The following is a 15,124-nucleotide window of genomic DNA, read 5'->3' as shown; positions in this document are numbered from 1 at the left end:
CAGAAACTCATCATCTAACCCGTTGTCCATGAGACACTTGAGCAATGCATCAGTAATGCCATCTGCAGTAGTCTGTTCTAGCTCAATAACCGCTAAGAAGAAAGTGAGTGTCTGAATTTTGGATCGATGCGCAAACATATACAACTAAACAAGATTTTTTGCTTAGTGTCGTGCTCTCATCTATCAGGATGGACACTTTGGGCCTTGTATTCCTGATGCTGGTCATCAGGGCATGTTTCATTTCTTTTGAGATGAAATTAACAATATCTGTGCATGTGACAGTGTGCAAAACTCTCCCCATATTAAGACCATTCATGCGCTGTAGGTCTGAGCGAAGGGTGATCTGTGTATGGCCGATTTCTTTTGGCAATGCGATATGCCGTCCTAAACACTTTCTCAGTGGTGCACAGCTGTTCTTTTAGTGCTTTTAGGAAGCTGGCATCTAATGTATTTTTTTCCCCCACAGATTGACTCTGCTAATTTGTGCCTATGCGATGTTACATGCTCGCATATTTTTTTTCGTAACTATCTCATCTGCTTGTCTTTAGTATTCCCATAAGGTTTAACTCTGCCATATTGCCACTCTGATGAAAAAGTGTATATGTTTGAACCAGATCTTAGCATACCTGGTGACCCTGCATCTCTGCATATTTCACATCCCAGTGCATTATTAGATAGGAATATGAAAGAGTATTTGGTTTTGAAGTGTTCATATTGGGCCAGAGTCCAACAAATTGGCAAACCGAGGGCTGACGCTGGGCTGCTGCTGCTGCTACCACTGCTGAGGGCTGATGCTGGGCTGCTGCTACCACTGCTGAGGGCTGATGCTGGGCTGCTGCTGCTACCACTGCTGAGGGCTGACGCTAGGCTGCTGCTGCTACCACTGCTGAGGGCTGACGCTAGGCTTCTGCTGCTGCTACCACTCCTGAGGGCTGACCCTAGGCTGCTGCTGCTACCACTGCTGAGGGCTGACACCAGGCTTCTGCTGATGCTACCACTGCTGAGGGCTGACGCTAGGCTGCTGCTGCTACCACTGCTGAGGGCTGACGCTAGGCTTCTGCTGCTGCTACCACTGCTGAGGGCTGACGCTAGGCTGCTAAGGGCTGACTGCTGCTACCACTGCTGAGGGCTGACGCTAGGCTGCTGCTGCTACCACTCCTGAGGGCTGACGCTAGGCTGCTGCTGCTACCACTGCTGAGGGCTGACGCTAGGCTTCTGCTGCTGCTACCACTGCTGAGGGCTGACGCTAGGCTGCTAAGGGCTGACTGCTGCTACCACTCCTGAGGGCTGACGCTAGGCTGCTGCTGCTACCACTGCTGAGGGCTGACACCAGGCTTCTGCTGATGCTACCACTCCTGAGGGCTGACCCTAGGCTGCTGCTGCTACCACTGCTGAGGGCTGACACCAGGCTTCTGCTGATGCTACCACTGCTGAGGGCTGACGCAAGGCTGCTGCTGCTACCACTGCTGAGGGCTGACGCTAGGCTGCTAAGGGCTGACTGCTGCTACCACTGCTGAGGGCTGACGCTAGGCTGCTGCTGCTACCACTGCTGAGGGCTGACGCTAGGCTGCTAAGGGCTGACTGCTGCTACCACTGCTGAGGGCTGACGCTAGGCTGCTGCTGCTACCACTCCTGAGGGCTGACGCTAGGCTGCTGCTGCTACCACTGCTTAGGGCTGACGCTAGGCTTCTGCTGCTACCACTGCTGAGGGCTGACGCTAGGCTGCTGCTGCTACCACTCCTGAGGGCTGACGCTAGGCTGCTGCTGCTACCACTGCTGAGGGCTGACGCTGGGCTGCTGCTGCTACCACTGCTGAGGGCTGACGCTAGGCTTTTGCTGCTGCTACCACTGCTGAGGGCTGACGCTAGGCTTCTGCTGCTGCTACCACTGCTGAGGGCTGACGCTAGGCTGCTGCTGCTACCACTCCTGAGGGCTGACCCTAGGCTGCTGCTGCTACCACTGCTGAGGGCTGACACCAGGCTTCTGCTGATGCTACCACTGCTGAGGGCTGACGCAAGGCTGCTGCTGCTACCACTGCTGAGGGCTGACGCTAGGCTGCTAAGGGCTGACTGCTGCTACCACTGCTGAGGGCTGACGCTAGGCTGCTGCTGCTACCACTGCTGAGGGCTGACGCTAGGCTGCTAAGGGCTGACTGCTGCTACCACTGCTGAGGGCTGACGCTAGGCTGCTGCTGCTACCACTCCTGAGGGCTGACGCTAGGCTGCTGCTGCTACCACTGCTTAGGGCTGACGCTAGGCTTCTGCTGCTACCACTGCTGAGGGCTGACGCTAGGCTGCTGCTGCTACCACTCCTGAGGGCTGACGCTAGGCTGCTGCTGCTACCACTGCTGAGGGCTGACGCTGGGCTGCTGCTGCTACCACTGCTGAGGGCTGACGCTAGGCTTTTGCTGCTGCTACCACTGCTGAGGGCTGACGCTAGGCTTCTGCTGCTGCTACCACTGCTGAGGGCTGACGCTAGGCTGCTGAGGGCTGACTGCTGCTACCACTGCTGAGGGCTGACGCTAGGCTGCTGCTGCTACCACTCCTGAGGGTTGACGCTAGGCTGCTGCTGCTACCACTGCTGAGGGTTGACGCTAGGCTTCTGCTGCTACCACTGCTGAGGGCTGACGCTGGGCTGCTGCTGCTACCACTCCTGAGGGCTGACGCTAGGCTTCTGCTGCTACCATTGCTGAGGGCTGACGCTGGGCTGCTGCTGCTACCACTGCTGAGGGCTGACGCTAGGCTGCTGCTGCTACCACTGCTGAGGGTTGACGCTAGGCTTCTGCTGCTACCACTGCTGAGGGCTGACGCTAGGCTGCTGCTGCTACCACTGCTGAGGGTTGACGCTAGGCTTCTGCTGCTACCACTGCTGAGGGCTGACGCTGGGCTGCTGCTGCTACCACTCCTGAGGGCTGACGCTAGGCTTCTGCTGCTACCATTGCTGAGGGCTGACGCTGGGCTGCTGCTGCTACCACTGCTGAGGGCTGACGCTAGGCTTCTGCTGCTGCTACCACTGCTGAGGGCTGACGCTAGAAACAAAATAAACAAATGTACACATTTATTTTAAGATAAATAAAGCATAAAAAGCAGATCAGAACATTTAATGAAAAAAAAACGGGTTCTGCTAGGCTATGGCAGACAGGGGAGTGTAGTCGAAAGCTCGTTGATAAAGGTCGGTAACCAAAATCAGTCCAGTAAAACATCAACAAATCCAGAGGAGCAAAGAAACAAATGAGACTAAAATTGCAGACAAATCCAATGAAAAACTAAACAGGCTACATTAGTCTAGCTACTAGTATTAGAAAATGAAGTTGTAGGTTGTGTTTGAATAATTACATATCTTATTTAGCTGAGATAAATGAAACACAATACTCATATGCTCGATAAAGAATGTGACAACGCAATGAGCCCAACAACGAGCGGTTGAAATTTAAAAGGCTGATTTTCGCGCTTCAGGGCAGTGACGAGTTGTAACAGGCTCAGGCCTGTGTACTACTACTACACTCCACTCCACCAGAGCCGATAGGGTGCTTTAGTGGATGGTATATAACCAAATGGGTAGTAGAACAAGTCAGATTTGTTGGGCAGAGGAAGCATGGCTTACCTGTTGTGTTACCACAAACCGCTTTAAGTCCTAATTGGGAAACATTGGTTTTCAGCTCAATCAAAGTAAGATTAATTTATTCTACATATTTTGAGTGTGGTTTCTGTATTAGTTTGTAACCATTGCACATACTTTTTCTGTGTTCTTTTCGATTGTTTGCTAACTGGATGCACTGCTAATGTCAAGTTTGTATCTTTTTGTTGTTGTTGTAGAAGGACTCTTTTGTAGCCACTAACCTTTTATAGTACTGGCGTTCATTCATTGGAGAGCAAAAGAGGATTTCCGTTCACAAACTGTTTCATTACTTCACCTTGTGGATCTCTTGGATCTTATGCACAAGGATTGTATTGAGACCACCATCTTCATCTTCAACAGACTATAGTGTATCCATGGACTATACCAGATAAGGCTTTCATGTAACTTTGGACTCAAGCAATGTGTTGGCACTGACTCCAGAGCCATACCCCATGCTGCTGGGCCTGTTGACATCAAAACAGTTTGTTTTGTTTTCCACATTCACCCAGGTCTACTGTATTTATGGGTGGTTTACATAAACTGACAAAAACACATTTTACTGCCTGACTCGTTCATGTAACTTATACCTGGTTTAGTTTAGTGCTATGTAAAAGTAAGTTGGCGGTTCCCTTCCTAAAAATCAGACTTATAGCAGTCCTAAACTTAACGTGGTTGAGGCAGTTATAGAGTGACGAGAACAGATGTAGTCCAGTGGTTGTCTAGACTCTAGACACCCTAGGCACAACCTAAAGCAATGACCGCGAACGGTGGTTTAATGTCAACATTGTGTCAACGCTGTAACAACCTTCACCACACACGTAGTTATAGTAACCTTTTGGCCATCGATCGCACTAGCAGTTCGTAGGCTGACTAGGGTTGCCACCCGTCCCTTAAAATATGGAATCATCCCGTATTTACAAGTAAGATGATGCGTCACTTGTTTCAACAAAATGTAATTTTGAAACAACATAAGTTTTTTTTAGGATTTATAGTTTTAGGAGGATTTATTATATATTTTTTAATGTAGGCTATATAAATAAATAAATATTTTTTTATACAAAAACAGTAAAAAAAAAAAAGTAAAATTCACTTTATAAAAGACCCACATTTCTAAAGTTCATGGATATGGATAATTTGACATGGTTTAGTGTTTTTGCCCATCTTTTGGAAAATGCCGTTTTAAAAGTAAAGAAATGATCACTTTAGTCGATGGCTGCAGAGCTACACCATTTGCTATTTGACTAAAATACATATTTTCACTAGTTTTTAGTTGGATTCATATCTACATATTATGAAATCACAATTATAACAATAAAAATGACTTTGTCAAAGTTGAGCATTTTTTGTACTGACAAAAATCTGTTTTTCAATAATGTTACATTTTGATTAGAATCAAATTACATCAAGGTCGTAGATGAAAAATAATTCAAGTGGAATAACAATATTTGGTGCTGAAGGAGACGGAGCTGAGCTCAGGCAGGGTGTGTTGTGGACCTGAGGAGGCGGAGCGGAGCTCCGGTGCGCTCCGGCCCAATTTAACCTATGGGGAACACCAAACATTGACTAACAAAGCACAAGAGAAACATAAGGGCTATATATACACAGGGGCAAACGAGCATAACAAGCATCACAAATTCACAAGACATGGCTGGGAGACTAATCAACAGAGAAAAACTACAAAGGACTACAACAGGGCACACAGGACAGGAAGTAACATAGAAGTCCAATCAAGACTAAGGGAACATGGTGGTGACGTCACAACCGTACTGCATTGTGGGACATATAGGTGCCTGAAGTGTACATATGAAGTAGACTCGCTCCCTCTGTCAAAATCGAGTGGACTGGAACGCAGCACTTGACCGTGGAAGAATAGAACAAAGGAGAAGAAACTTCAACCCTTTTCAGCAATAAAAACTAAAAATGAAACACAAATGTGACATATAGTATCTACCGGTAGTCCTTTTTGCTTAGTTTGGTTGAATTGGATCACTGAAGATCAGCAGCAAAGACATTGGTTTATAAAGTGAGATTAAATACATAAAGTATATGTGTTATTTAACAAATTATTGCAGGTTTGGGGATAATAAGGGGATGTTTATTTAATTTAAATAAATCTTCAGGATAGACCAAAAAACAGACAGCAAGGACAGTTAGCAGCCACACCTAACTCATAGCCATCAGCCAATGCTCTCACTTCAACACACACACACACACACACACACACACACACACACACACACACACACACACACACACACACACACACACACACACACACACACGCAACCCCAAACCATCACTGACTGGAAACTTTACACTGGACTTCAAGCAACGCGGATTCTGTGCCTCTCCTCTCTTCCTCCAGACTCTGGGACCGAGATTTACAAATGAGATGCAAAATTTGCTCTCATCAGAAAAGAGGACTTTGGTCCACTGTGCTTTATTAAATCCAGAGTCAGCACAGCCGTCTACAGGACATGTCCAGAGCACTTCATGCTTCCTTCATTTTCCAGCAGGATTTGCACCGGCCCACACTGCCAAAAGAACCAAAACCTGGTACAATGACCATGGTATTACTGTGTAAGTACTGTGTGATTTCATGAAATATTCAAATTTTCTGGGAATTTTTTTTCGTGGGTTTCATAAGCTGTGAGCCATAATCATCAAAATTATAACAAATAAAGGCTTGAAATATCTCACTTTGCATGTAATGAGTCTATAATAAGTTGAATTCTTGAAATAAATCAACTTTTTGATGATATTCTAATTTTATGACCAGCACCTGTATAGACAGCTGAAAATATGACATCCAAAAATTTTAGGATGTTTAGAAAATTAACAATTTCTCACAAAGTAAAACAATTACACTCCTTTTTCTCAGACAGAGAGTGAATTTTAATGAACATGTGCTGAATGAGTTATACAGTCTATTGAATCTTATACCGTATGTTTGTGGAAGAATCAACCTTAAACTTAATACAAAATCTAAAATAATATCAAAAATGTTCAGTGGAGTGATTTATGAAAACGCACATCAAGGTCATATTTACCCAATCCCAAATGATAATGTAAACAGTTATATTTTGCCCAATGAAAAAGTTAAATCAGGTGGACAGTAAATATAAAACAATGTGATGTAAACAAATCTAACCAATGACACCAACACATTTGCTTTATTTCAGTTGATTTGCTGTTAGTCTTCAGGATTTATCATTGAACCAAGCTTAATGATAATTAGCTACATATAGTCATGTTTTTTTAGTAAATCAAATGGAGTTTATATCAATCTATTAATCCCATCATTACTCATTTTTCTTACTTGACAAAATAAGGCAAACTAAAAATGCACCAATACAGAGTAGGACAAAACTTAAAATGGCACTTTCTTACACTTTATCATCAAAAAGGGTCACTTGAGAAAATTACTACAGTACAACAAAGAAATTAAACTGATTCTAGTGATATTTTTTGTAATAAAATAGACAGATATCCAGATGGTAACTGTCTTTGAATCGCTTTATCTGCAACACTTCTTGATTCAATGAAACTTGAAGCCATTAACAAGGACCTTCTACTCCGACAGATTCACAGAGGAAAATGCAGAATGGAATAGTTTGTCAGTACAACTAACATCAACCCTGATATTTTATATTAATTATTTGAAAATTCTTGTTAAAAATGTTCATTTTTAAATAAACATATATCATTGTATAAAATCTAAAAGAGAATGTCTGTCAAGTTGCTTTTCAAAAAAAAGAAAAACATTGTAAGAAGCCTCACCACAAAGCCAACATACAGTATAATTCCTTCCAAGAAAAAGAAAAGCAACATTATTTTAACCAATGCTTTTTGTCTTCTTTATATGCAGATTGCAACTACACAGCTTCCTCAGTGATAAAATCACCTCAGTCAAGAAATCTAAATCTGTGCATTACAAATATCAATTGAAATGAATCTCCAAGTGCAGTTAAACGTTGATCTCACTGGTTCATTTTCCCATATTGTGACAGCTTAGTAATATTTTACAAAAAATATTTCATTTTGAAGTCATTTGAATAGATAGTGGCTACTTGTAGACAGTCAATTATGTTCAAGTCCATTGCAAACTAAAGGAAAATAGATTTTACTTTCTCTGTTATCAGTCATCAGAGTTTGTGAAATGTCCCACAGTTATGTTACGTCCCATCTGCATCACTGTGATTTTTGGATTCTCTCAGTGCTCTTCTCTTTGTTCAGGGTGACTCTTCCTACGGATGAGCAAATACAGGTTTAGTCAACAAATAAATAAAGTTAAAGTAATATATAGACACGAGAGACCAAAAAAACTTTGCGATTACAAACGAGGGATGCGATTAAAAAAAAGTAAAGGCCCTCTGAGGAACTGGCACACCAAAGTGTGTTTTTCTAACAGTATTATGAGAGATGAGAGACAGCTGTAATTAAAACCTTTATTGTGTTAACTATTCTACCTGAGTCTAAAACTGACAGAAGGAAGGTCTACTGCTGTAAGACACTTGTTTGGATCCAAGATCTGCAAAAATTGTGGTTAACATTACTAAACAGGGCAAATTAGCGACGATGGGAATGGAAAGCTCTGCGCATGATCTACTGCACATTAAAGAACTCGGACGCAGCCGGATCATTTCCATAATGATCAACTCAATCTACCAAGAGCTGCGCAAATTAGCATCTGGTTTAAAGGCCCGTTCACACCAAGAACGATAACTATGAACTATAATATCTATAAAACTATAATATCGTCCACACCAGCGGACAATCTCGTTCTGTTTATTATAAGCGTGTGCTTGTCTGTTACTTGAAATGCTCGAGCTTGTTAGAGCAGGATGAATTCTGATTGGCTGTCAATATTTTTATCATTCATCGGCTGGATAAAATCGTTCTGATTCCAACAATATTGTTTCTCTGTGCCATTATCATTATAGCTGTGGTGTGAACTCTGCTATTCTTTAATATTGAGAAAGATTTTTAGAACTATATCTTTATCGTGCCTTAAGACATGCTTTAAATAATGCTGCAAGTACCAGTAAACTGCCAAGCCCAAAATCACTTAAAATAACCCCGTCCACGCCTTTTTCAGTGCTAATCTTTCACTGCTTGTCTTAGGTAAATCCTGACAGAAGTTTTTTGACGGCAAAAGAAGGTTTGCGCTAAGCTGTTAGTAAATCTGGCCCTAAGGCCGTGTGTCCACCAAAGACACACGGCGCTCTGCTGAAAACACCGAGCTGCGGGCGCTAGAGCGTTTTGGTAGCGCAGCATTTTTTCCGTTGACGTTTCGTTGCTATGGTACAGAATATCCGCGGCACAGTTTAGTTGTTCGGTTAGCTCTGCTGGTTGATGTCGTTGTACAGAAAGAATGTTGTGACAGTTGGTCGGTGTGGTATTTGTCCTGCCCGTCCTCCACTGTGATTGGACGGTTGGGTAAAAAGTGACAGTGATGAGCGCTGCGTTTTACCCAAAGTTGTACATTCTTCAACTCTCGGCGACCTGTAAAAAAAGCGCTCAGCGCTTCAGCGTGAAAAAGACGCTCAGCGCCTCGTTACACTCATGGTATTTAAAAAACGCGGCACTCCCATTAAATGTTTCTTTTTTTAAACACGCCAGCTGCTTGAAAAAACGCTTTGGTGGACACAGGGCCTAAGAGGCAATAGCTTTACCTGAAGACTGACAACTTTCTTGCACTGTAAACCCTGTAACAGGGGTGTTCAATCCTGCTCTATTGGGGGCCAGTGTCCTGAAGAGTTTAGCTACAACCTGCCCAAACACACTTGCCTAGAAGGCTTAAAGACCTTGATTAGCCGGTTCAAGTGTGTATAATTAAGACTGAAGCTAAACTCTGCAAGATAGTGACCCTCCAGGAGGAGGATTGTAAACCCTGTATATATTATTTTGAAGGAAGTGAGCAAGAGAGGAAACCAACCCAGAAGACATCTCTCTTAGGCATCTAGCTGTGAAGTGTCTGGAAGGCTTATCTGAGCATCTGGTGGCATCTCATCAGTGCTCAGAGTTTGAGCACAGGCTTCCTGTAAGACATAAAGAATGAGATGATTGATTAAAACAAAAAACCTTAGAACTAGCTGAATCACAGCTCATTAGAGTATTAGTTGAGTATTAGTAGACTATTATAAGTTGGCATGTACTTCCAAAGTCACTTATAGTCAGTAGAATGTCGGTTGGAGGAGCATCACAATAAAGACTTAGCCGATATTAAAGGGATGCACAGAGAAGTCAAAATTAAACATGATTTAATGACTCGTAAATGTAAGTACACATTGATGGCCTAAGACACGAAACGAGCGGTTTGTGTGAGAAAACGAACAGTATTTATATCGTTTTTACCTCTTGTAACACAGCCACGTCCAAAGTGATCTGAGGGCGCACGCGCTTCCTGGTGTGTGACGTGTGCGCAGACTGGTGCATAGATGTATACACTAGATGTCACCTTGGCTACGGCTGTTCATTGGAATGAATGTCTTTAATGCGACATCTAGTATATATATATCTATGCACCAGTCTGCGTACACGTCACACAGAAGGAAGCGCCCGCGCCCTCAGAGTACTTGGACGTGACTGTGATTACAAGAGGTAAAAACTATATAAATACTGTTCGTTTTCTCACACAAACCGCTCGTTTCGTGTCTTAGGCCATCAATGTGTACTTACATTTACGAGTCATTAAATCATGTTTAATTTTGACTTCTCTGTGTATGCTCTTTGAGGTGGACCCCATAGACCTGCATGATATGACTGTCAGACAACAACGGTTTGACCTAAAAATATCAAAATTTAAAATACTATGGAAACAAAGACACCTACATCTTGGATGCCCTTGAGGTAAGCTAAAACATATCAAAAATTAATTTCAAAGTGAACTATCCCTTTAAGCAGACAGTCTACTAATACTCTAATGAGAGTTAGTTGACATGTAGTTGTAACTTTACTTATTGTCAATAGAATATCTAAAGAGGACTATCAAAATGAGGTTTTACCAAAAAATCTCTTGTGTAACAAACATAACCATTACCAAAACTTCTGTCTCATTGACTGAGCTGTCTTCTGCAGCCAGGAGTAACGGCTCTGTTGAAGGGGGCATGGGTTCCTGCTCAGGACCAGGAGTAGCACCTATGGAAAGGGTGCAAATGAGTAAGAATAATGCATGTCACATGATAAATCTCAACCGTTGGCCGTATGTTGTTTTGAACTCACAAGAGTCAGTTGGGGATGATGGCATCAATGACCCTGAAGTCAATTTCATCTGTGAAAAGTCAAGCTCAGCAGTGCAGTCCATGATCTGTTTCCCAGAGGGCTGTGCAGCAGTGTCTAGTTTGCTCGTGCAAATGTGAACAGCTATGGATTCCTCCTGGGGGTCCGTGTTTAGGGTGTGCGTAGAGTCTACAAAGTGCTGAGGACTCATGATGTTGGACGAAGCCTCGGGAGGTTCACAGGAGTGGGGGCGCATGGCAGCTATGGGGACCAGACCCTGAAGCACTGCGGCTGGAATTGGATGTGCCCCCATGCCAACTGTCTGCGCTGGGACGAATGCCCATTGCTGCTGGCCAGTTGCTGGAGAGTGGAAGAGGTTAGCCTGACCCCAAATCACAGGCTGGCCTCCAGGAAGCATCTGGGCCACTTGCAATGGGGCCTGAACCCCGAAGGCCATTGGACCAGCCTGGGAGGCAAACGATTGTTGGGTCCAGTGAGCAGCCTGGATAGTACTCATGGTCATATAACCTGGGAAGCAAGAACAACCAGTTTCATTGATAGCACTGTTTTAAAATTGGCTGCACTTAGATGAAAAATACATTTTACAGTGGAACGAAGTAACTCTCAATAGAAATGGCATTTGCCGTGTTTGTTACCCGAGGGCACGGGCGGTGGGCTAAAATGAGTAAGGAGTTCTGGCCGGAGCTGACGCCGTCTCCTTCCAGGATCCACTGTGGTAGCAGGCGACGCTGGCATCTGTGATGAATATTGGTGTCATTTTTTATATTTGACTCTACAATAATTTACCTTATTGTATCATAATGCATTGCAGACTCAATAAAACATATTAGAGCATTACAGATATCACTGTGATATTACTAGGAGAGCTAATCAGAAAACAATTACTCAAAATTATAAATGATATAAACTATGTATAGTCAGAATTTACATTTAAATGGGTCATCACATTTCAATTATTTCAATATGTTCCTTGAGGTTCACTTGTAACGTTAATTTTTCCACAAAAAACAAACAAATATATGTGTAAAAAAAAGCTGAAATGGTCCGTTTTTAATCGTTATCTCCTATAAGGCTGGTAAGTAAAGGGCCTGTTGTGATTGGCTAACATCATTCCATAGGAAATAGTATCACCGCCCACTTGCTATTGCATGCGAGTAAGTATTTTAACCCTTAATCACTGTTAAAAAAGGATAACACTTAAGATGTTTGGGGTCAGACTGACCCCAAACTTTTAAAGAGCGATTGTATAGGGAAATATAATTTTTTTTATATGGAAAACTATATATAATTTTTTTTATTTACTTCTCAACTATACATTTATGCTGTGTTTTTGTGGAAATTTTTTATTTTTTTACCTATTTTCTGCGCAATTACATAACTAAGCCATAAATTGGCTCATAAAAAAATATTTTTTAAAGAAAAAATCACTTAAATGATCATCTTAATTAAATCTAAATAGTTTTTGGACATTGCTCTGTGTTAGGGATATAATACTGCCATCTATAGGTTAGTAGAAAAACATTATTTCTTATAGTTAAGGAATTCAAGTGCAATGACCACATGTATCCAATAGAGGGCCATAGAGACTCATTCACTTTCACTTCATTTTTCTTGATGCTTCACCTTCTCCTCACAACTTTATGATATATATATTTTGTGAATATTTATTTAAACATTTTGAAATAAATAAAAAATCTGTAGTTTTGTCAGAGTTAGAATTTGTTGTTGTTTTCAGATATAAATTGAATTATCTGCTTTTGCAAATTATTATACATACATTTGCAGAAACATTTCATCTTTCTTTTATCTGCCCTTTCCCTCTGTGTGTGTGTGTGTGTGTGTGTGTGTGTGTGTGTGTACAAGCTTGTTCCATGTTGCATATGTGACATTTTTCAGATTTATGCCAGTTTAGTTGATTTTATTTGCCAATTTCTATATATGAGATAGAAAGTTCGTTCCACTTCGGGTTTATGCTCTAGGACCAGACCTTGATTTAAATGTAATTTTTTTTAGATTTATGCCAGTTTTGTTTATTTTATTGGCCTATTTCTGTAAAAATGCTCTCTGTTGCAGTCACATACATTTGTGTGTGTGTGTGTGTATAAGATAGAAAGTTCGTTCTACTTTTTATTTATGCTCTAGGACCAGACCTTGGTTTATTTGTAGAAATTTTCAGATTTATAATGGATTTACATTTATTTTTTTGACAAACAAAATAAAAAAAGTCATTTTTTCCATTTTCCCATTCATTTTCAATGTGGGGTCATTTTGACCCCAAACACCTTAAACGGTAAAAACATTTTTACACACAACCAAATCAAGCCCAGTTTTTTTGTGCATGTTTAGATAGATTATTTAGGAAAAGTCACTGAGTTTCATGCCCCTGAGATGAAGGTAACATTTTTAAAAAATGAAGGAAAAGTCCATTGGGGTCACCCTGACCCCAAACAGTGATTAAGGGTTAAAAACACTGTCCATATAAAACTTCCATTTACAGAAAAAAGCTTTATGTAATTACTTTACGGTTTATAATGCAGCTGCTGTCAGATTCAATACAGTTGGCTGCTTCATCGGTCCACAAACGTGCCTCGTTTACAAAACCATCTTCAGTCAAATGCTCTGAACAAACATATAAGCCTCCGACACGATCCACGACACCATTAAAATAAACCTTCTATTTGTTTTCAACGCTTGGCTTCTTCTAAAGTATGTACAGAGATGTAAACGAGCTGTTTAAACTGGACAACCAAAGCAAACTTTCTTTCACTCTTCCATTTGTCCTGTTTTTAGAAGACTTGGGCGTGTGGAGTATGTCTCGGTTACATAAATGCTTTGACTATAATGCGGAGGACGTTTTAACAGGGTTCCCACACCTTGGAATGGTTAACTTCAAATTCAACTTTTCTAATTCAAGGACCTTTCAAAGAGTTTCCAGGTCCAATACCCTCCAATTCAATGACTTAATGTGAAGACACATTTGTTGTGTCCAACAACAAACGTTCAAAACCATTGTTCAATACCATAGTAGTTTCGTCCGTGCATGAACATCATGGCAACGTACAACACAAAGTACCTCACGCAGGAAACACTTAACGTAACGCGTAAATAAGTGTAATAAGTGTAAGTAACGTAAATCAAGCAAGCTAGTATGCATAGGCCACGAAGCGTTGGCAAAATAACACATTTGCCGACCGTAGGGAATATGGATTTTTTCCAGAAAACTTCTTGCACAAAATAAATTCAAGCACTTTCATGGACCTTGAATTATTTTTTCCTGATTCACAAATTTTCACAAAGGATTTCAAGGACCCGTGGGAACCCTGTTTTAAGCTATAAAACGTACAGGATGTTTTAATGGTACAAAAACCTCTTATATGTCAAAAGAAAAATTTGACCACTTTAATGTCATGAGCCCTTTAAATTTATTCTGACTTGTAACTATATATATATATGACTGGATTTACAAAAATCCAGAAAATCACATTGTATGATTTTTAAATAATTAATTTGCATTTTATTGCATGACATAAGTATTTGATCGCCTATCAACCAGTAAGAATTCCGGCTCTCACAGACCTGTTAGTTTTTCTTTAAGAAGCCCTCCTGTTCTCCACTCATTACCTGCATTAACTGCACCTGTTTGAACTGGTTACCTGTATAAAAGACACCTGTCCACACACTCGATCAAACAGACTCCAACCTCTCCACAATGGCCAATACCAGAGAGCTGTGTAAGGACATCAATAATAAAATTGTAGACCTGCACAAGGCTGGGATGGGTTACATGACAATAGGCAAGCAGCTTGGTGAGAAGGCAACAACTGTTGGGGCAATTATTAGAAAATGGAAGAAGTTCAAGATCTTCTTCTTCTTTCGTGTGTCGTCATCAAATGTCCAGCTCAGTAGAGCTCAGCCACGTTCTCATCTCAGGTCCCACGTCGAAGAGGCCGGCCTCCGAGGGTGGTTTATATAGTGGACAGGTGGTGATAATGTGCTCGGCAGTCTGCTCTGGCTCCCCACACTCACACACTGCTCTGTCCTCCAGGCCCCACTTCCTCATCGATGCTTTGAAACGTCCAACCCCAGTTCGCAGGCGGTTTAGCAGAGTCCATTGCCGGCGTGGCAGATCCTCTCCTTCAAGACCGCCTCCAGGGTCATGGATGTAACGGTGGATTCGTGAGGGCCCTGCTGACTCCCACTCCTGCTTCCAGGCTGCCGCGAGCCATGCCTCTGTAGACAGGTCCTCGGGGATGGACCTGAGCAG

The 15,124-nt window shown here is 42.1% G+C and overlaps 1 protein-coding gene across 4 annotated transcripts in view; it reads right to left on the bottom strand.

Moving 5' to 3' along the window:
* Positions 1 to 6,765: 6,765 nt before the first annotated feature.
* The window catches only part of dab1b (DAB adaptor protein 1b), a 70,501-nt gene continuing 62,142 nt past the window's right edge, over positions 6,766 to 15,124 (bottom strand). For all 4 annotated transcript variants that reach the window (XM_079614098.1, XM_079614099.1, XM_079614101.1 and 1 more), the window contains 5 exons: positions 11,496 to 11,595; positions 10,843 to 11,367; positions 10,661 to 10,758; positions 9,557 to 9,659; positions 6,766 to 7,865 (listed from right to left, as the gene is read on the bottom strand). In XM_079614098.1, coding sequence (XP_079470224.1) covers positions 9,573 to 9,659; positions 10,661 to 10,758; positions 10,843 to 11,367; positions 11,496 to 11,595 — 810 coding nt within the window. In that variant the 3' untranslated portion in view covers positions 6,766 to 7,865; positions 9,557 to 9,572. The remainder of the gene's footprint in view (positions 7,866 to 9,556; positions 9,660 to 10,660; positions 10,759 to 10,842; positions 11,368 to 11,495; positions 11,596 to 15,124) is intronic.

This window comes from Phoxinus phoxinus, assembly GCF_949152265.1.
Source record: "Phoxinus phoxinus genome assembly, chromosome: 5".
Lineage (NCBI taxonomy): Eukaryota > Metazoa > Chordata > Actinopteri > Cypriniformes > Leuciscidae > Phoxinus > Phoxinus phoxinus.
This window is presented reverse-complemented; position numbering and strand designations above follow the sequence as displayed.